Raw genomic sequence first — 23,552 nt, 5'->3', positions numbered from 1 at the left:
GATCAAGTACAAAATTCACATTTGGCTGTTTACCCTGCTGAAGTACAATAATATGTTTACTAAGAGAACCAAGTGATCTTTGTTAAAAGGGTTCAGTGAAGTGACCTCCATTTAACTGCTCATTTCTTATAGCAAGTGAGTCTTTATTTGACATCCTCAATTTCAAATCATAACAAATTCTTCCCAATGTTGTCCAGAATATAGGATCTTCCTTAAGTATCCTTCCTCTCCTTTCCTTATCCAAGGCTGGGATTTTAAGACTTTCATAAATATATAAAGTAAGAATTTTTACAGCTCCTTGAAAGGGCAAGAGGACAAAAATCAAACTGATCATATCCTACTATAACACTGAATAAGTGAGCGGGAACCTGATTTTGTTTGTTAGAGTCTGGTAACTGCATTCTGTGTTGTTAAGTACACTCTAACCCCACCAAGGAGCCTCCTGGAGTAAGAAATACTGTTCATTCTCTTGCTGCTCCATCTAGAAAAGTTCTCTTACCTTTCAACAGCCCAATGAAAGAGGGGTCTGCCGTCCTGTGAAGACAAGTAGCTGCACACGGATAATCCTACAACACGGACAGCAAACAATGACCCCAAACTCTGCTAATGAAAAAAGGGGAAAGATGAATTCTTTGGATATCCCCTTTAAGGTCCTGACTTAAATTGTGACTTAAGTTTAAAATAAAGCATTAGTTAGTTAAAATTAATATGCTCATTTTCTTTTCTCTTAAAAACCATAATTTATGTACTGTGTGAAGTAAATTATTTAGGGGGCTTAGATCCTGCACAAGCTAGTGACAGGACAAATGAGTCACAGAGTCACATGTCATATCTGATGTCTGACGCTGGCATTCCCTGGCATCTATTTATGTGAGCCTGAGTGTCAATGTGTCAGAGCCAATGCAAAGTTGCCATGGAGAAGGAGCTAGTGGGGTTTAAAAAGTGAGCGTGGGAAGGAGAGGAGCCATTTTAACTTCTGCTCTAGAAGTAGGCTCCTTGGGCTGGCTCTCTGCTCTTTATCTGATCTGACCATCTCTCTGGCAAGCTTCAGTCTCAGCCATCCAGATGAAATGGGGAATATATATTTCCCTAAGGTTAGAAAGGCTGAAAACCCTTTTCTATTCCTTTTTCTCTACTAATAAATACTTATAAATATGGTAATAAGCCTCCAGGTCAATTTTTACTTATAACAATACTGAGGTTAGACTGGACAACAGATTTTCAAACTAAGAGACAAGTTTCTTTTCTAGAAAGGAAACATCTTTTACTTGATCACACTAGTTATAATGGTGAACTAAAGTAAATGCTTGTGCAATGATTATGAATTGAATTGTAATTCAATAGAATATTAAATGCTTTTGCCACACTTTATTAGAAAAGCAACTACGATAACCTCAAAACAAGTCATTCACATTATTTTTGTTTATTCTTGATTATTTTCATACAATAAGAATCTGAAGATTACCCTACTTATACAATGAAGACAATGTCACTCAGTAAGGTGTACTGTCAAGAGCATGTCACAAGATAGAAGACATGAGTTTAATACTCTACTTCAGTGATGGGCAAACTTTTTAAAAAGGGGGCCAAAGGAAAGGAAATGCTCATCTGTCAGTCTGTTTCTAAGGCAACTCTTTCGAAATTTCATTGTATTGTATCTTACTCATTGTATTTGTCAGATTAGGAATAATGTCCTGTGGCTGGATAGAACATTTCAGGGGGCCGTGTCTGGCCCTCCAGCCATAGTTTGCCCATCGCTGCTCTACTTTGTTCTACTAACTAGTGTGTGATGCTGGGCAAATCATTTAACCAAATTAGTACATGCCTTAGATAGATCCTCTGAAAGAGTTCGTCTAGAGCAGTGGTTCCCAAACTTTTTTGGCCTACCACCCCCTTTCCAGGAAAAAATATTACTTAGCCCCCTGGAAATTAATTTTTTTAAAATTTTAATAGCAATTAATAGGAAAGCTAAATGCACCTGTGGCCATCACTGCCCCCCTGGATTGCTGCAGCACCCACTTTGGAAATCACTGGTCTAGATGATCCCAAGGTTCTTCTGAGCTCTAAATCTAAAATATAGAAATAGCCTAGGCTAGGTGTGGGAATGGAATTAGCTCATCCTCATTCATTTGTGTAGACTTAGCCACCAGGAATAATGTCACCCCACCTAACCTAGAATTAAGTGGGGAGGGGGAGGTCTGTGACCCACACATGATAATAAGTAACAAATCAGAAACAAAGGACTGCCCTTTGGGCAGTCTAAAACAGTGTCAAGGCTGCCATTTGTCCACTTGAAATTGGAGGTGGATGCAGAAAGTGACAAAAGATGCTATCTTTTAAATATGATGGTAACTTCCTGTGGAGGGGGTTAGCATTTTGAACTTGGTGTAGAAGGATGTCTGGTGAGACTTCAGACTGTTTCCCTTTGAATTGTCACGTGGGTAAGTTAGGCTGACTCTCTTTCTCCTCCCTTGTCATTTCTGAAGGCTCTAGCCTTAAGGAGGCCTCTCTTATTGGAGGAGGCCTTGAGGCTAGAAGCCTTGTTTAATTAACCTCTGTGCCTCTCTGCTGGGGCCTCTAAATACCTACCAGGTATTTAGAACTCAGACTTTTTTTATACAATAGCTAATTTGCAAGCCTGTTCAAGGTGAAGTGTATTCCATCACTTCTATGTCTTTGGCCTATAAGAGAGCTCTTTTACTCAGTTTACAGATTGATATTTCATACATAGAGCTAGATTGGACTACATCCTTTGAATAGGTCATGTTGGAGCTGTTGCAATTGTTTATTGTATTTTGTTGTTGTACAGTCAATCCAGTCATGTCTGACTTTTCGGTCAACTAACTGTCAAATCCTTCATTTGTCTTTTGAAAAGAATTTGTGAGTTCTCCTTTTATTAAGCTATCACTATTTTTTTAGATCCCTGTTTCGTGTTGATTTTATGGGTTCAGCACTTCTAACAACATGTAAAATTTCTGGTCACTGCATGAGAAAATAACAATTAGAGTCACAAAGGAATGTTTATGTTGTGGTTGCGTCCCATCTAACTCTTTGTGACCCTTCTATCCTTCACTATTTTGAAAAGTCTGTCCAAGTTCATTTTCATTGTTCCCATGATACTCTCTATCCATCTTAATCTCTGTCTTTTCTTTTTTGCCTTTGATGTTTCCCAAAATCAGGGTTTTTTTCCAATGAATTCTATCTTCTCATTATGTGGCTAACATTTTTAAGTTTCAGCGTCAGTAGTTGACCTTCCAGTGAATTAATGTTTATAATCAGTCTAAAAACACAGTTGTAGAAGCCCTTTCTACTTTCCACTTCTCTACTACTGTCATGTAGAAGCAAAAAGGAACCACACAGTAGTGAGGAACATCTTATACTTTTCATGGGTTGCCATATCCAAAAAACTTATTACCTAGTGGCTACTTTATTAATGGTTAACTTTTCAAATCTTTCCCATTATAGTCCTGAGACACAGGCTTAGGCCATTTCTTGTAACCTTTTAAGCACGGTAGAACCTCTCATAGATGATGCTCTACTGATAAAGTTTTAAAAAACCCAGGGGTCCCTTCTACATCACAAGGATACATAAGAGTAGAGCTTTGCCATGGAGAGCAAGGAGACCTGAATATATTGAGACAAAGCTGTGAATATAAGTGCTAAATAATGTGCCTATAAATCCTTTAAAATAAACATATATACTTGTAATCATAACAATACCTTTAGTAGCACTTTAAGAATTTATACATTGCTTTACATAAATTATCTCCACTTATACTGGTTGATCTCTGAACTGTGCATTTAAAAATACTAAAATTTTATTTATTCACAATCACAAATCTTTGCTAAAGCAAGTAGAAAACTGGAAAAACATGGTTACAGATGTCCCTTTGCTGGCTCTGAGTGCAAGAATCTGATTGCATTGCCCATTCACAGAACCAGTCCCAGTCCGAGGGTGTAGTTTCAGGGTGAGGAAGAGCACCAGCGTACAGCAGTACTTGTAACCAACCACAGGGGAACAGGGGACTCTGGCCACAGTTCCAAGGGATTAAAGAGTGGCTTGGGGTTGCTCAAAGACTAGAGCACAGGCCAGGAGAGTATTAGACACAACTCTTCTTACATCATACCACCTTGGAAGAAATGAAAGGAGATAGATCCCTGATACTAGTTCTAAAGGCAGCTATACAAAGAACGTAAAGCATGGAACAGTGCTTCCTTCACCACAGTTATAGAACCCAACTTTAACAGTTTTTTAAACTAAAAGAAAAGAAAAAGGCAGGAAAATAAGCCAAAAACAAAAAGAAAAAATTCAACATAGAAAGTTATTTTGGTGAATGGGTAGACTCAAACTCAGAAGACAACAGAGTCAGTATTGTATCCAAAGGTTCCAAGAAAAATACTAATTGCCCTCAAGCTCAAAAAGAATTAATGGATGACTTTAAAAAGAATTTTTAAAAATCAAATAAGAGAGGTAGAAGAAAAATTGGGAAAAGAAATAAGAGTGAACTAAGAAAATCATTTAAAAAAAATCAATAGCCTGGCAAAGGAGGTACAAAATATACTGAAGAAATTAATATCTTAAAAAACAGAATAAGCCAACTGGTAAAAGAAGCACAAAAATCCAAAGAAGAGAAGAACTTTCTAAAAAGAATTGGCCAAATGGAAAGATACAAAAATGCACTGAAGAGAAAAATTTTCTGAAAGATTAAATTGGCCCTATAGAAAAAGGGGCATGAAAATTCACTGAGGAAAAGAATTCTTTACAAAGTAGAATTGGCCAAATGGAAAAGCAGGTACAAAAGTTCATTCAAAAAAATCAGGCACTAAAAATTAGGATTCAGCAAGTAGAAGCTAATGATTCTATGAGACATCAAGAAACAAGCAAGTAAAGTAAAAAAAAAGACAAAATACAAGAAAATGAGAAATATCTCATGGGAAAAACAACTGACCTGGAAATAAATCCAAGAGAGATAATTTAAGAATTACTGGACCACTTGAAACCCATAATCAAAAAAGGAGCTTAGACATCATCTTTCAAGAAATCATCAAGGAAAATTGCCCTGGTATTCTAGAACCAGAGGACAAAATAGAAATGGAATGCAATCCCAAAAGGATAACTCCCAGGAAAATTATAGTGAAATCCCCCAAACTCTCAGATCAAGGAGAAAATATTACAAGTAGTAAAAAAGAAACAATTCAAATTGTCACAGAGCTACAGTCAGAATAACACAAGACTTAGCAGCTTCTAGGAGTGGAAGGCATGGAATATGATGTTCTGGAGGGCAAAGGAGCTAGGACTTTGACCAAGAAGCACTTATCCAGCAAAACTGAGCATAATCCTTCAGGGGAGAAAAATGGATTTTCAATGAAATAGAGGACTTTCAAATATTTCTGATGAAAAGACAGAGCTAAATAGAAAATGACTCTCAATTCTTGAAATGACAAGAATTTTTTCATAATTAGGACAGTTAGGAGTATACATAGACAAAGGGTGAGGGTGTAAATTGAATATGATGGGATGATATAAAAATAATTAAATTAAGGCATGAGAAAGAGAAATGCATAGGGAAGAGGGGGAAGGGAAAAACAGAATGGGACAAATTATTACATATAAAAGAGGCATGAAAAGAGTATTCACAGTGGAGGGGAAGATGGGGGAGGTGGGGAAGGAAGCATGTGAACCTCACTCTTATCAGAATTGGCTCAATGAGGGAAGAACATACATAATCAATTGGATAAATCTATCTTACTCTTCAGGAAAGATGAAGGGAAGGGGATAAGAGAAAGAGGTGGGGCTGATAGAAAGGAGGGCAAATTGGGGGAAATGGAGATCAGAACTAAATGGGAGGGCAGGGGCAGCTGAGAGGCTCAAAAGATTGAGAGCTAGGACTAGAGACAAAAGGTCCTAGGTTCAAATCTGGCCTCAGACATTTTCTAGCTGTGTGACTCTGGCAAGTCACTTAACCCCCATTGTCTAGCCCTTACCACTTTTTCTGCCTTAGAACCAATATACTGTATTGATTCTAAAATGTAAGGTATGGGTTTAACATTAGATTAGCTTTATGAAAGAAAAAGAAAATGACAAAACTTGGAGAGGGGAAAGTTGGGACACAAATGCATTTTTGAGGGAGTTGTGAATTGATTCAATCATTCAGGAGAGCCATTTGGACCTATGCTCCAAGGGCTATGAAATAGTACCTACATTTTGTTTGACCCAGCAATACCATTACTAGGTTTACACCCCAAAGGGGTAAAAAGGCAAAAAGGGGAAGGACCTCATGTATAAAAACATTTAAAGCCTCTCTTTTTAGGGAGGAAGAGTTTGGAAAGTGAAGAGAAGCACATCAATTGGGGAATAGCTGAATAAAGTTGGCATATATGATTATAATGGAATACAATTGTGCTGTAAGAAATGCCAAGGAGGAGGAGCTCAGAAAAACCTGAAAAGACACAAACTTAAGCAGATTGAAATAAGCAGAACCAGGAAAACATTGTACGGTGACTAGAATTCTTTATAATGAACAACTGTGAATGACAACTATTCTCAGCAATACAATGATCAAAAACTATCTCAAAGGACTTATGATAAAAAAAAATGCCATCTAATTCCAAAGAAAAAAGAACCGAATCTGAATCCCAATCAAAGAAAATTTTTTTCAGTTCTTAATTTTTTTTTTCTATTTGAGTTTCTTTCCACAAAAAGATTAATACGAGAAAATGTTTTACGTGTAAAATCTATAAGATTACTTACCATCTCAGGGGTGATGGGGTTTGGTGGAAGGGAGGGAAAAAATTCAAGACTAAATATTCCTTGAAAAGTGTTGGCCCAAAGAACCCAGCTTTTGGGACAAAACCCCACTATTTGACAAAAACTGCTGGGAAAATTGGAAAACAATATGGAAGAGATAGGGTCTAGATCAACATCTTACACCCTATACCAAGATAAATTCAGAATGGGTGAATGACTTGAATATAAAGAAGGAAACTATAAGTAAATTGGGTGAGCACAGAATAGTATACTTGTCAGATCTCTGGTAAAGGAAAGATTTTAAAACCAAGCAAGAATTAGAAAAAATTCTAAAATGTAAAATAAATAATTTTGATTACATTAAGCTAAAAAGTTTTTGTACAAACAAAACCAATGCTACCAAAATTAGAAGAGAAGCAACAAATTGGGAAAAAATCTTTATAACAAAAAACTCTGACAAAGGTCTAATTACTCAAATATATAAGGAGCTAAATCAATTGTACAAAAAAATCAAGCCATTCCCCAATTGATAAATGAGCAAGGGACATGAATAGGCAATTTTCAGGCAAAGAAATCAAAACTATCAACAAACACATGAAAAAGTGTTCTAAATCTCTAATTGGAGAAATGCAAACCAAAACAACTCTAAGGTACCACCTCACACCTAGCTAACATGACAGCAAAGGAAAGTGGTGAATGTTGTAGGGGATGTGGCAAAATTGGGACATTAATGGTGGAGTTGTGAATTGATCCAACCATTCTGGAAGGCAATTTGGAACTATGCTCAAAAGGCTTTAAAAGACTATCTGCCTTTTGATCCTAGCCATAGCATTGCTTGATAATAGAGATAATAAGGAAAAAGACTTGTACAAAAATATTTATAGCCACGCTCTTTGTGGTGGCAAAAAATTAGAAAATGAGAGAATGTCTTTCAATTGGGGAATGGCTAAACAAATTATGGTATCTGTTGGTGATGGAACACTATTGTGCTCAAAGGAATAATGAATTGGAGGAATTCCATGTGAACTGGAATGACCTACAGGAATTGATTCAGAGACCAATACACTGTGGTAAAATCGAATGTAATGGACTTCTATACTAGAAGCAATGCAATGACCCAGGATGATTCTGAGGGCTCTATGGTAAAGAACGCTACCCACATTCAGAGGAAGAACTGCAGGAGTGGAAACAGAAGAAAAACAACTGCTTGAACACATGGGCTGAGGCGGACATGATTGGGGATGTAGATGCTAAACGATAACTCTAGTCCAACTATCAATAACATGGAATTAGGTCTTGATCAATGATACATGTAAAACTCAGTGGAATTGTGCGTTGGCTATGGGGTGTGGGGTGAGTGGGTGGGTTTAGGGAAGAGGGAAAGAACATGAAACATGTACCTATAGGGAAATATCAAAAAAATTAAAAAGAAAAAAGAAAAAATTATTTTAAAAAAAGGAAACATGGAGGCAGCTGGGTAGCTCAGTGGATTGAGAGTCAGGCCTAGAGACAGGAGGTCCTAGGTTCAAAGCCGGCTTCAGACACTTCCCAGTTGTGTGACCTTGGGCAAGTCACTTGACCCCCACTGCCCACCCTTACCACTCTTCCACCTATGAGCCAATGCACAGAAGTTAAGGGTTTAAAAAAAAAAAGAAACATGTTGGAAACTTTTTACATGTAATTGGAAGAAAAAAAGAAATAAAAATAGAAATAACCCATATTTTCCCAAAAATGTATCCCAGTAAATTTCATTTAGATACAGAAGAGGGAGAGGGGCATCCCAGAGAGATTATGGTATCTGCCAAGGGACACAGTTAAGGCATGTTTGAAGGAACTATGAATAGGCCAAGTGGATAAATAAGTCTGGTTAAAGATATATATAAATGGAGGGTTTGCATAGGAAACACATAAGATAAGCTAAAAAAGTGGGTTAGGTCTATTTTGTAGAAAGAGATTGATTGTCAAGCTACAATCTCAATCTACCTAGATAATAAGTTCTTTCAGTAATTCTGGAATGGCAGAAAGGCCAAGTAAGGACATTGCTATCATAAGCAACTGGCCCAAGTGGAATGAAAGAGAGAACATTAATAGTCACGAGAAAACTTTATAAGGGCTTTTGACAAATTTGGACAGAAATAAGGGCACAGATAAACACTGGGAGAATGTAATCCCAAATAAGGAGATACAGAGTGAGTTTCTTTTTCTCTGGGGAAAAATCCCAGCATTAAACAGTGATAAATAGCAACTGATGGTCAGTGAGATAGACACCCAATATATTGATACTAATTATATATTACTGAAAGACTATTTGATAGTCCACATGACACATTAATGAATGGGGGTGGCTGGGAAGAGATCAAGCATTCATCAAGTAGAATGAGGAAAAGAAAACTTTAGAATTGGGGGGGCTCCTACATGTAATTTAGTCCAACCCTTATCTGCAGGGAAATTTCTTATATAAAAGATTTAAAAAATTTTAAAAATATTTTTTAGAAAATAGAATCAAATTGCAAGATAATTGGAAAGCCTCAAGAATTACATTCAGAAGAGGAGTAGAGGTAGCTTAGTAATGTCCAGAAAGAGCAGAAAGAGTAGTTGCTAAGTGAGAGATCTAGGGAGTGACAAACAACTCAACTGTGGTATCTAATTAGAAGGAGCTAAGTTTTGACCCAAAACTTAAGGAAAGACCTGGAAGACAGCAAACAAAAACAAAAATTAAAACAAAACACTTCATAATTCAAGGATGGAGGCAAAAGGTGAAAAATAAGCAAGAGAGGACAGAAAATTAGAGAAATGGCCTGGAAAGAACCTGAGTAAAAAAGTAATCTGTATCTAGCTAGTGTAAGTAACAAACTATACCTAAGGTTATATCTAACTATTAAAATCTGATAGTTCCACAATCTATAGTTTGCCACCACATTTATTATCATAAAGTAGTTCTGACCCTTTATTTGTGTTGAAGAGATCCTTTGATGGAAGACATAGGAGAAATACAAGAAAAGATTAATTTATTTCTTGCATTCTAATTTCCCAAACGGGGGGAATTCTGCTTGAGTTTTGCTAATTAAAGCCTCTCTTGACACCTTCTGAGAGGTATAGCACTGACTGTATACAATCACAGAAGATAAACCCAACTTGAAAATCTTCACTGGCTGCTAATTCGTTTCCATTTGCCCAACTTAAAATATATTCGATATCCATAAATAGTATGCAAGGGGCAGCTGGGTAGCTCAGTGGATTGAGAGTCAGGCCTAGAGACGGGAGGTCCTAGGTTCAAATCTGGCTTCAGACACTTCCCAGCTGTGTGACCCTGGGCAAGTCACTTGACCCCCATTGCCCACCTCTTCTACCCACGAGCCAATACACAGAAGTTAAGGGTTTTTTAAAAAAAAAAAAGTAAAAAAAAAATAGTAAGCAAAATTTGGTCAAAATTAGTCATTTTCAAAAACTGTAATTGAATGAAGACAAAAGCAAAACACCAAGCAGTCTGATCAAAACAGTCAATTAAATATATTCTTTCCTGGCACTATGTGCTGCTTCAAAACTAAAAGAAAGAAATCATGAACTTATCCAAACTTTTAAAATACCAAATTAGAAAAAATAAATATAAATGCAAATAGCAATTTCTTTAAGCCAAGAGTTGCATGATGAAAAATTAGAAAAGAAAATGATAGAAGATAACCATCAACTCAGAACAAAAACTTACTGAAGAAAACCATTCACTGCATAAGGAAATATGGAGAGGCAGAACCAATGTAGCAAAGAAGCGGCACAGAAAGCTCAAACTTCTCTGAGAATCCTCTCTAGCCAAACTTAAAATAACATTTCAAAGAGAATACTGGACTGTTAGAAACAATAAGGGGACAGAATGAGGCAATTTTTTTGCAGATAACAACTTGGAAAGTAGTCAGAGAGAATTTGTTTCACTGAGGTGAGTGAGGAGTGCAGTGCAAAGCAGTTCCAAGGAACATCAGTGCAAGCCAACAGCAAGATTCTCACTCCTACTGATTGAGGTTCTGAACCTGGACCAAGCCAACATCAATACCCTGAAACCCTGAGACCCTGTTTAAGCCAACAGCAGAGCACTCTCATGCCCACCCCTTGAAGTTCTAAGCCCTATCCTGGAAGAGCTCAGACACAACTGAAACAAATGAACAACAACAAAATATATATTCAATGTAAAAGTCTTCTCCATCTGATAAGAATCCTGCACCAGCAATCTTTTTCATTAGATCTGCATACCTAGGAGTTATTTTAATATATATACTCTATTATTAGCTATATTCCAATCTGAACCAGATGCTGACAAGCAATCTGACATTTTTCTATTTTCTCTCCTCTGGCCAATTGGAAAGCAGAATGCATATTCTTTTTTTTTTTTTTTTTTTTTTTTTAAATTTTAAACCCTTAACTTCTGTGTATTGACTTATAGGTGGAAGATTGGTAAGGGTAGGCAATGGGGGTCAAGTGACTTGCCCAGGGTCACACAGCTGGGAAGTGTCTGAGGCTGAATTTGAAACTAGGACTTCCTGTCTCTAGGCCTGGCTCTCAATCCACTGAGCTACCCAGCTGCCCCCCAGAGTGCATATACTTAAAGGATACAGTATAGTTCTCATGATCCCAAAACTACTAAATCTGGTTTACAGTATCTCTTCACGTCCTTAGTCAGTCAAATTTATTGGCACTTCAGCGATTTCCAGCACTCTAATAGCCTTAGTCTATTTTAAATGGCATCATGCTGTTAGATAATGGCCCCACTTAATTGAGGGCTGCAATGGCAGAATCAAGAGAATGTGTTCATTTGATGCCCCACATCAACAGCAGCAATTGTTTTCAGAGCTGAAACTTCTGGCCCCATTCAATGAGTCACAATCCAATTTGGCTCTGTAGACAAAATATCAGTCTGCAAACTGGGAAAAGGATCCCTCTCTCATAAAAATGTTAGAGGCCAAAGACACAGAGGTAACAAAATATACTTTACCTTGATCAGGTTTGCAAATTAGCTGCTGAATATAAAAAGTCTGAGTTCCTGGAGTTAAAGGGCTAATCATTAAAAGTCATGTGAACAGAACATGATGAGATTTAGGGGGACAACTCCAAAACAGCTAATCTAGTTCAACTGAGGCCAAAAGCCTTACCCCATGATCCACTTGTCTAATATTTGCTGCCACATTTAGAAGCAGTAAATTCATTCTCTTCATTCTATAGTGGGAGATACAGAGTTTCAGTACTAGCCAGTACTGTTCAAAGTGTTTATTGCATCTACTTTCTGCCAAGGTGCTAATTTCAACCTCTCCACAATTTTTTTTTTTTAAACCCTTGTACTTCGGTGTATTGTCTCATAGGTGGAAGATTGGCAAGGGTGGGCAATGGGGGTCAAGTGACTTGCCCAGGGTCACACAGCTGGGAAGTGGCTGAGGCTGGGTTTGAACCTAGGACCTCCTGTCTCTAGGCCTGACTCTCACTCCACTGAGCTACCCAGCTGCCCCCTCTCTCCACAATTTTAAAAATTGTGCTCATGTTGACAATTATGGCACCCTTGGCAAAGGTTGCTATGAGAAACCTCACAGGGATTCTGAAGTAGAGTTATGCATTTTCTGACATCATATATATCTCTTGATTTTGAACATGAGATTGGATGGGGAGTATCCTCTTTTTTGGCTATTAATTAACAAAGGTGCACGTTTTGCCTCCATTAAAATGTAATCCTGCCCACCTGGCAACCTCACTCACTTTGTCTGTTGTTTTGCCAGAAAAGTCCAAGGCATTAGCCACTATGGCTAAGTCTTTTGTATACTTATACATTAGTTTTCCTGTTATACTGTTCATAGTCTAGGATTGTCATCATCAGGGTATTAATTAGATCTTCCAAAGTTAAATAAAAAAATTATCACCCTGAGAGGATAACCTCACCTTATTCCTTGTTTGTCAATGGCTGGTGAAAAGCCATCCTTTGAAAGAAGAGAAGTCTTATTGACCTGGTAGAGCCTTTGTACAATACTAATGGCCTGATTATGCTAGCCAGTCCATTCCATCACCAACCAGATTGTATTATTTGGCACTATGCCAAATACATCAGTCATATCAAGCCAGGCCATCCCCATGTGTTTTCTTTTTGTATTTGGCATCTTTTAGGATAGATTGCAGCAAAAAATTATGTTCATTGCAGTCATCAACAGGCATGAAACTCTTCTGGTTCTTGCTGATGTATCCATTCCTACAACTCTAATCGCCAAGTCTTTTTGATAAAACAGAGGCATAAATCTTAGTCATGGAATTACCCAAGGCTATAGGTCTCCAGTTGTAAGGCAGGTTCTTGTTGCCTTTATTGTGAATTGAAATGGTGTTAGATTGCTGCCACTCCTTCAGTAAATAATTATATTTCTGTATCATATTAAAAATGATTGCTAAAATATGTCTCTGGGTTGACCCTCTTCCAAATTCAATATCTAATGCCATTTGGTCTGGAGCCTGTTTTGTTCCAACCTTTCAAGTTGTCTCCTATTTCCATAGGAGTGAATAGGTCCAAGAATGGATTTTCTGTATTAGTGGGGATACCATGGCTTAGTATTAGATCATGTAAAACTGAATAAAGCAGCACTGGCTACAAATATGTTAAAAATATTAATATAAAATTGCTTTTGATATCTAAGATACTGATGAGGGCGCTTCATGGATTCTTTCTCTAAAAGCATGAGGATGATTAGTCCTACATAGTCTTTGCAATTAGGCTGCTTCTTCCACAGGATTTAATATTTATGGCTTAAAATTTGTAAAAAAGAAAAAGAAAAGCATTGCATTTATAGCCCTTCTGTACTCTCTTAAAATCTGACAAAATATTTTGAAAGTCTACTTCATTTCTGTAATTCTTAAAATTTTTAATCTACTTTTTGTGAAAATCAGACAGATGCAGATTGATAAAGAATGGTTGGGTATTTCTCTGTGATTTAAAATATTGTCATTAGTTTCCCATTTCAGTATTTCTGGTGGTAGTTTTATCTCCAGTATCATTGTCTTCTTATTTCTTGAGAGACTTGTCCTGGGTGGCAACTTCCTTTACATCATTATCTACAGGTTCATCTGTATCATCACTAAGAAAAAGCTTCTCTAGAAAATGTGCATTCTCATGGATATAAAATCATTGGCTTCTAACTGTTGAATTTTCATTCTGTGGATCCGTCTGAATGAATGTGAAGGAAGGCAGAATTTGTCTTTAAACTCAAAGGTGGGAATATGAGACATTTTCATAGGATGCAGACTTTCAGTGGATGCTGGAGTCTTAGATTGGACAGTGGTATAAACCTTTGTTAGTGCTTCCTATATTCTTTGAATGACATAGAATATTACCTGTGCACAGTATAGCTAAAGGCAAACTTTCATCCATGGTATTTTCTTAAGTGTTGTGATAAATCTCCACATCTCATGGTATAGCATCTAATGTTTGAAATTTAAAGTTTACAATCAACAGAAAGTCTATTATATGGTTTCTAGATTGGCATCTTCTTCATTAGATGCCACTGGTTAGAGACCAATTTCAAGTTAAAAGTCTAATTTTAACAATGTTAACATTTTAGTTTTAAAATACTAAAACTAAATAACTCTAACCTCAATAACTCTAACTTAAACCTAATAATGATGATGATGATGATGATAATAGAGCCAATCCTAATTTATACTTATTTCTCATGTATCTTGATATAGTGTGTGTATATATATATATATCCTTATAGCTTTTACTATCTCTAATCTCTTTATCATCTACCCTAGCACTAGCTCTTAATGCATGCCTAAAACTTTTTTAAAAAAATACTGTACCTATCTTTTATTTTAGTCTATCCCTGATTCCCTATCCTTATTTCTCTCCCTACTAATGCTAATCTAATTTTATGTAAGCATATTTTTATATATGTCAAACATTAAATGTAAAATTTTATCAAAATAAATCATGAAACAACCACAGACAAATACAAAATATCAATCAGTCTAATCAAAGAGCAAGTATTTTTCTTCTCACTCAACAGATAAGAAAATGTGGCCTGAGAGGTTAAGTGATTTCCCAGGGCCACAGTATCTAAGATGATATTATAAAAGTGTCTTGACTCCAAGAAAAGTGTTTTTTCCTCCAAGTCAAGAACTGCCTCAGTGACCTAATCTAGGAAAAGGAGAGAGATGGTTTTATTTAAAGTCTATCATAGATATCCTCTATAGCAATGATTCATCATTGTCAACAAATATTTATTGCTTACTGATTATGTATATGCAAAAGACTGGATTAGGGCTGTGAGGACTATAAAGGTGAATAAAATACAATTCCTACCCATGCCTCCAAATCCTTTAGAGATAATAAGTTTGGCACAGACAAGCAGTATGATATAATGGACAGAGTGCTAGCCTCAGAACCTGTGTTCAAGTCTCTTTTCTAACACATACTGTCTGCATGAGCTCAGGCAAGTCATAGACTCTTGCTGCTCTATTTGAAGTCATAAAATCTGGTTTTAATTCAAGAGATTTGCTACTTGTTTGACTGTTTTGTCCTGAGTATTCTCATTTGTAAAATAAGAAGATTCCATGACCTCTAAGATCTTTTTTAGGTCTAAATTTATAATCTCCTAAGAAGGTGATTGACAGCAAGGAAAAAACCATAGATGGGTACCAAATGACCTATTGATAAGTGCAAGGGAATTGTCTCATTGTTTGTGATAACAAAGAGATGTAAATAAAATATGTGTCTCCAAATCAGGGAATGGTTCACTGAGCTATGGCATACTCACCGGCACAGACACCTCTTGTTTCATTAGACATTTAACTTTATTGAAGACCTGTTGTTGGAGCTGGTCCCAGGATATGGCTCTGTCTTCCCTCATTAGTAAAGGTGGACCAAATCTGTAGTAAGACACAGAAGAGTTTCTTTCAATAATAGAAAAGCCAGTCAAATGTAGGAGAATTCTAATTAATTAAGCGGCCTATGCATTTGTTTCTCTCAAGTTTTTGTCAATAAAATATTTTTTTCACATAGCAGGTATGGCCAATAAATACATTTTGAATGACTGCACAAGTACAGGGCAGATACTATCTACTTGTTTTTAGTCAAGTAACTTTGAGCTACAGAGAAGAGTTTAAGGAGAAAAGATATATATCTGCCTCTTTAAAAGATAGTATGTTTCAATGACTCTATGACATGACCTTTTTTTTTTTTTTTTTTTTTAAATAAACCCTTAATTTCGGTGTATTGTCTCATAGGTGGAAGAGTGGTAAGGGTGGGCAATGGGGGTCAAGTGACTTGCCCAGGGTCACATAGCTGGGAAGTGGCTGAGGCCGGGTTTGAACCTAGGACCTCCCATCTCTAGGCCTCATTCTCACTCCACTGAGCTACCCAGCTGCCCCCGACATGACCTTTTGATTCTCCTTTTCCTTTTGGTCCTTTCTTCCTTTCAAGTCATTTTTCTCTTCTGATTTTTTTGCATCATTTTCCAGCAGGTCAATTCTGGCTTTCAATGCCTGTGCCTCTGTTTCTAGATGACCTATTTTGCTTCTTAGGCTACTATTTTCCATTTGCCATTTTTCTTCAACCTGTCTTATTTGATTTTTTAAAATTTTAAATCCTTACCTTCCGTCTTGGAGTCAAAACTGTGTATTGGCTCCAAGGCAGAAGAGTGGTAAGGGCTAGGCAATGGGGGTCAAGTGATCTTACTTGATTTTTAAATTCCTTTTTTAACTTCTCCAGAACCTGCATCGAATTCCCTGGGTTTTTTTTAGGCTTTGCTTCATGTTCTCTGGATCTTGTTGTCCCTCTCCATTGGTTCTGTTCTTTGTAGAAGCTTTCAGTTGTAGCTTTCTTCTTTTTCTCTTGTTTACTCATTTTATTTACTTTTTTTTTTTTAAAACCCTTACCTTCCTTCTTGGAGTCAATACTGTGTATTGGCTCCAAGGCAGAAGGGTGGTAAGGGTTAGGCAAGGGGGGTCAAGTGACTTGCCCAAGGTCACACAGCTGGGAAGTGTCTGAGGCCAGATTTGAACCTAGGACCTCCCATCTCTAGGCCTGGCTCTCAATCCACTGAGCTACCCAGATGCCCCCATTTTATTTATTTTAAAATTTTTTTTTTTTCTGCCCTATGGACTATAAACTTGACCCTCTGTTGATTTACCAAACCTGAGCTATTATGCTCTTGAGGCTGAATCTTCTCTTTTCTAAAATCCTTTGTTGGTATACTGGATTCAACTAGTTGAGTTAACCTGCTGAGCTAGCCTGCCCTGGGGCAAATTTTTTCACTATAGCCATCAGGCCCAGAGTATCTAACCAGGTGGCCCCTCTAGAGTATGTGACCCTGGGCAAGTCACTTAACCCTGTTTGCCTCAGTTTCATCATCTGCAAAAAAAATGATCTGAAGAAGGAAAAGGCCAACTACCCCCCACACACACACTTTCCCAAGAAAATCACATAAGGGTCATGAAGAGTTGGACATGACTGAAAAACAACTAAACAACAACAAACACAAATTTACCATACAGAAATTTATGAAAATAAAAGTTGACTAATTTTTTATGTGTTTGCCTCAAAAGCACCAAAGGAAAGCAATACCATCCCTACTTCACAGATAACAAAATCAGGACCTAAAGAAAGTAAATCCTAGGTTCCACAACTAGTACAGGACACAAGTCCATGTCATCCAACTTCAAACCCAATGTTAACTCTTTGGAACACCATATTGGCTCAATCACTGTCTGTTGTTCAGTTATTTTCAATGAGAGAAATGGAATTCTTGGATAGGAAGTGACTTGACCAAGTATTATCTAGAATGTGACTTATTTTAATTTTGACTACATCAAACTAAAAAGTTTTTGTACAGACAAAACCAATGTTACCAAAATTAGAAGGGAAGCAACAAATTGGGGGGAAAAACCTTTATAACAAAAAATTCAGACAAAGGTCTAATTACTCAAATATACAAAGAGCTAAATGAATTGTACAAAAAAATCAAGCCATCCCCCAATTGATAAGTGGGCAAAGGACATGAATAGGCAATTTTCAGATAAAGAAATCAAAACTATCAATAAGCACATGAGAAAGTGTTCTAAATCTCTTAGAATTAGAGAAATGCAAATCAAAATAACTCTGAGATATCACCTCACACCTAGCAGATTAGCTAAAATGCCAGCAGAGGAGAGTAATGAATGTTGGAGGGGATGTGGCAAAATTGGGGCATTAATGCACTGCTGGTAGAGTTGTGAATTGATCCAACCATTCTGGATGACAATTTGGAACTATGCTCACAGGGCTTTAAAAGACTATCTGCCTTTTGATCCAGCCATCACATTGCTTGGTTAATAACCCAAAGAGATAATAAGGAAAAAGACTTGTACCAAAATATTTATAGTTGTGCTCTTTGTGGTGGCAAAAAATTGGAAAATGAGGGGGTGTCATCAATTGGGAAATGGTTAAACAAATCGTGGTATCTGTTGGTGATGGAATACTATTGTGTTCAAAGGAATAATGAACTGGAGGAATTCCATGTGAACTGGAATGATCTCCAGGAATTGATGCAGAATGAAAGGAGCAGATCCAGGAGAACATTGTACACAGAGACGGATACACTGTGGTAAAATCGAATGTAATGGACTTCTGTACTAGCAGCAATGCAAGAATCCAGAGCAAAACTGAGGGACTTATGAGAAAGAAAACTAGCCACGTTCAGAGGAAGAACTGTGGGAGGAGAAACACAGAAGACAAACAACTGCTTGAACACGTCGGGTGTTGGGGATATTATTGGGGATGTAGACACTAAACGATAACTCTAGTTCAACTATCAATAATATGGAATTAGGTCTTGATCAATGATACATGTAAAACCCAGTGGATTGGGGCAGCTGGGTAGCTCAGTGGATTGAGAGCCAGGCCTAGAGACCAGGAGTCCTAGGTTCAAATCTGGCCTCAGACACTCCCCAGCTGTGTGACCCTGGGTAAGTCACTTGACCCCCATTGCCCACCCTTACCACTCTTCCACCAAGGAATACACAGAAGTTAAGGGTTTTAAAAAAAAAAAAAAAAAAGAAACAGTGGAACTGTGCATTGGCTAAGGGGGGGGAGGGTTAGGGGGTTTACAGGATTGGGAAAGAACATGAAACATTAACTATGGGAAAATATTCAAAATAAAAATAAAAAATAGAATGTGACTTATTTGCTAAAATTCCCTCTTTTTGGTATCTCTACCTCAGTTAACAGCAACAAATGTAATTGTGTGACCTTGACCCCTGACCATTCATTCCTTAAGTAGCCTCTAGGAATTAAAGCATCTAGGATTTGGAAAGGACCTTAAGGGCCATCAAAAGTACTTGTACTTGTACCACTTGTACCATTTTCTCAACCATAAATTATCATCCAGTCCCATGATAAAACCTCTAATAGTGAGGAACTCACTGCTATCCAAAGCAGCCCATTCCTGTTTTGGTCAGTTATTATTATGAGGAGCTTCTTTATTTTTCCTTGATATCAGGTCTAAATTTGTCTCTCTGTAACACCCATTCATCGTCCCTAGGTTTGCCCCTTGGGCTTAAGCATAATGAGTCTAGTCCCTCTTTCAAACCAGTCCGATATTACCCAACACCAAATACATGAAGACACCTATATTTCTGTCATATCCCATCAGATTTGGCCTCTACTACTCCTATATTTTGTTGTCTGAAAGAAAGGACCACAGGGTAAGACACAGGACCCACATGTTACATGAGTCCTCTTTTTATTACTTTACTGATCCTGAGAGAAGAAGGAACAGAAATAGGTAATCATCCAAGTTAAGTTCCAGACAAGTGATTTTGGAAGTGGAAAGAAGAATTGAAAAAGTAGTGTTTGTGAATATTAGTAACCATGGTGTCCAAGTAGGAGAAGGAATATTCTTTCTTTAAATTTAAGTTTATTTATTTAATTAATTTAGAGTATTTTTCTATAGTTACATGAATCATGTTCTTTCCCTTCCCTTCTCCCACCCACCCCTCCTGTAGCCAGTGAGCAATTCCACTGGGTTTTACATGTGTCATTGACCAAGATCTATTTCCATATTATTAGTATTTGCACTAGAGTGATCATTTAAAGTCTACATCTCCAATCATATCCACCAAACATGTGATCAAGCAGTTGTTTTTCTTCTGTATTTCTACTCCCACAGTTCTTTCTTTGAAAGCATTCTTTCTCATAAGTCCCTCAGAATTGTCCTGGATCACTGCATTACTGCCAGTAGAGAAATCTATTATATTCAATTGTGCCACAGTGTATCTGTCTCTGTGTATAAGGTTCTCCTGGTTCTGCTCCTTTCACTCTGCATCAATTCCTGGAAGTCTACATTTCACATGATATTCCTCCAGTTCATTATTCCTTTGAGCACAATAGTATTCCATCACCAACAGATACCACAATTTGTTTAGCCATTTCCTAATTGATGACACCCCCTCATTTTCCAATTTTTTGCCACCACAAAGAGCACAACTATAAATATTTTGGTACAAGTCTTTTTCCTTATTATCTCTTTGGGGTACAAACCCAGCAGTGGTATGGCTGGATCAAAGGGCAGGTGGTCTTTTAAAGCCCTTTGGGCGTAGTTCTAAATTGCCATCCAGAATGGTTGGATCAATTCACAACTCTACCAGCAGTGCATTAATGCCCCAATTTTGCCACATCCCCTCCAACATTTATTACTTTTCTTTGCTGTAATATTAGCCAATCTGCTAGGTGTGAAATGGTATCTCAGAGTTGTTTTGATTTGCATCGGAGAAGGAATATTCTTGAAGTAAGCCATGATGTGGATAGGGTGCTATCCACAGCTAAGGAAAAGGGTAATTATCCTAGCATTTTTAAAAAGTTTAAGGAAATAATTGCAGAAGAATTGAAAATTGTTACAAATACTAAGAACACTTCAATCATTTTTCAGTTGCTAAAAGTGTCAATCACTAAGTTAGCTTTGTCAAGACACTGGAAAAATGTTGACTAAAAAATAATCCCATTTCACAAATAATCTTGAGCATCAAATATTTTACAGAAATTATGAATTAAATGTTTAAAACTAGTGTCTGGACCACAAAATGAAAGCTTAAATGGAATAATACTTCATGATGACATGTCACACAAAACACTTTCCTCCCACCCCTTTTGGATTATAGATCACTATAAGTATAAAATAAGAAACACAAAATGTAGTCAAAGGACTTTTGCCTATCTCTTCTCCTCAATGATACTGTTCCTTCTTTGTTTAGGCACTTTCCAGGAAAACATGTGGAAGAGTATATCTAGTCAAGGAACCATATTTGTTTTGAACTCACTGTAAAAATGTAAGAGGTAGGATATTGGTTTGTAAAAACAATGGCACGGTATCCTGAGTATCCTATTAGGAGAAAATTCTGAACTTCTTCATAATTTGGTTTCTGTTGAGAACACTGCAGTCATAACTGTGATAACCCTTTGTTATCTGAATGTTAGAGATCACTAGGAACATTGACCCCTATATTTTTCAGTATCAAAAATTTTAAATGTAGGGGACTAGGCAGTCTGGTTAATATCATCTTCACCTGCTTCACACAAATCATGATTATTGTCCGTGTCATTGACCATAAAATTGTGGAACATTTCACACCAATTCTGTTATACTCACATTTTTCCCAAACCATTTAAAACAACTGCAAACAATAAATTATAGGAAAGTGACTATAGCAGGTGGTTCTAGCCTTTGAAAGGTAACAAGCACAGTAATTGATGGTTTCTAACCTTGCAATTCAGTTATTTTTTTGATGCTATACTAAGCCTGGACTGGTATTAATGGATTTTATCATTAAAACACATGATGTTTAAGAGGCATGATTTTAATGTACCATACTGGAGCAAACTGAAGTTGTTTGATTTTTTTTTGTTTGTTTGTTTGTTTGGGTAAATCTTGTAAATCAATTGTTAATCAGAGTTTTTATTTTCTAAATTAATCTCTCTAGAGGGAGAAGAAAATGATCTCTGACCAAAGCACTTGCATCTTATACACTGGGATCAATAAAATGTTGGTAGCAACAATATATCTTAAATATTTAGATTTCAACTACAAGCTTTATATATTTCAATGTCTCATTTCTCATGCCTGTAAATCAGAAGTAAATCCCCCCCACTTCATCTAACTTGAAGAAGCAAACAATGATTCATTTTAATCCAATGGAAAGAACAATTGACTTCCTTCTCTTGCAACTTAGTGGCAAATTATTTTATTCTTCTGAACTTTGGTTTTGCCTTCTAAAATATGTTAAATGTGACAAGAAAGCCAGTTTTGAGGCAGTAATACCTACCTAGTTTCAAGTATGCCATTTATACATACTAATTATAAACTTGTTTATTTTGGTATATGATTTGGGGTTTTCGTTTTATAAGATTATTCTCTTGCAAAAATGAGTAATTTGGGTTCCGGGTTAAGGGCGGCAGAGTAAGAAGCAACTCTTAACCTCTCCTGACCAAAACACACAAAACTCCTCAAGGAGACATAAAAACAAGTCCAGACGAACGGAGGAACCCCACAACAAGGTTCGTGGAATCGAGGCATTTCCGTGCTAAAAAGGGGTGAAACAGCTCTCACTAAATCGCGGGCTAAGCAACCAACCCACCCCCACCCAACCCCACATACACCACCTATAGCTCTGAAGCCAGTTAAAAAGAAATAGAGCAAGTATGGGGCACCCATCGAGTCATTGGCAGCTCCGGGGCCTGTTCCTGAGAGCAGCAAGATTTGGGACTCCAAAAAGCCAAAGAACGCACCTGAAATCTGAGCGCGGGCTTAGGGCGTAGAGCGCGGGAGCAGAGCTCAGGCTGGCTCAGAGCTCAGGCGGGCTCAGAGCTCAGGCTCCGCGGAGGCGTGGGTGGACGCAGACACAGCCACGAGCTAAATCTCTGAAACCCTGAATGGGGAACCAGCGTAGGCGGGTATATGACTGTGGAAGCAGCGCCCAGAGACTTGTAAAGAAACCTCTGGCAGAGGATCAAGCAAGGGGGTTCACCAGGGGGCTTGACCGCGGACAGACCCTGAGTGCGAGGATAAACCTGAGAAGCTGCTGGGCTAACGATGGCTACCCAGTCTCAGGAAGTTCAGAAGAGAAAGATTAACAACAAGAAAAAGAAGTCTTTAACACTCGACAGCTTTTACACAGAGAAAATCCAGACAACCAAGCAAACAGAGGAGAACAAACAAGCATCCGGACCCTCCTCAAATAAGGAAAACTCCTCACAAGCTATGGAAGAGTTCAAAACTGAGATTTTGAGGAAAATGGAAGAGATCTGGCAAGAAAATAACAGTTTAAAAGGAAGAATCTTGCAATTGGAAAGTGAGGCTCAGAAACCAATTGAACTGATAAGCAAATTGAACACCAGAAATGACCAGATTGAGAAGGAATACCAGAAGATTATAGCCGAAAACCGAAAGATTATACCTGAAAACCAATCCCTAAAGGCCAGAATTGAGCAATTAGAAGCTAATGACCTTTCAAGACAACAAGAACAAATAAAACAAAGCCAAAAGACTGAAAAAATAGAAGGAAACATGAAATATCTCAATGAGAGAGTGACAGACCAAGAAAACCGGTCTAGAAGAGACGATTTGAGAATAATCGGTCTTCCAGAAAAACCAGAAATTAATAGAAACCTGGACTCCATACTAACAGAAATAATTCAGCAAAATTGCCCTGAAGTCCTACAACAAGAGGGCAATATAGACATTGAAAGGATTCATAGAACACCTGCGACATTTGATCAAGAAAAGAAAACACCCAGAAATATAATTGCCAAATTCAAGAG

The 23,552-nt window shown here is 37.4% G+C and overlaps 1 protein-coding gene across 1 annotated transcript in view; it reads right to left on the bottom strand.

The window, feature by feature from the left end:
- Nucleotides 1–23,552, bottom strand: part of USP43 (ubiquitin specific peptidase 43) — a 150,865-nt gene that overhangs the window by 43,567 nt on the left and 83,746 nt on the right. The window contains exons 4-5 of the mRNA XM_044675212.1: nucleotides 15,520–15,631; nucleotides 500–600 (exon numbers count right to left, since the gene is read on the bottom strand). Coding sequence (XP_044531147.1) covers nucleotides 500–600; nucleotides 15,520–15,631 — 213 coding nt within the window. The remainder of the gene's footprint in view (nucleotides 1–499; nucleotides 601–15,519; nucleotides 15,632–23,552) is intronic.

Source organism: Gracilinanus agilis, chromosome 4 (assembly GCF_016433145.1).
Source record: "Gracilinanus agilis isolate LMUSP501 chromosome 4, AgileGrace, whole genome shotgun sequence".
NCBI classification, from domain to species: Eukaryota; Metazoa; Chordata; class Mammalia; order Didelphimorphia; family Didelphidae; genus Gracilinanus; species Gracilinanus agilis.
The sequence above is the reverse complement of the archived record's forward strand: the minus strand, read 5'-3'. Positions and strand labels throughout refer to the sequence as shown.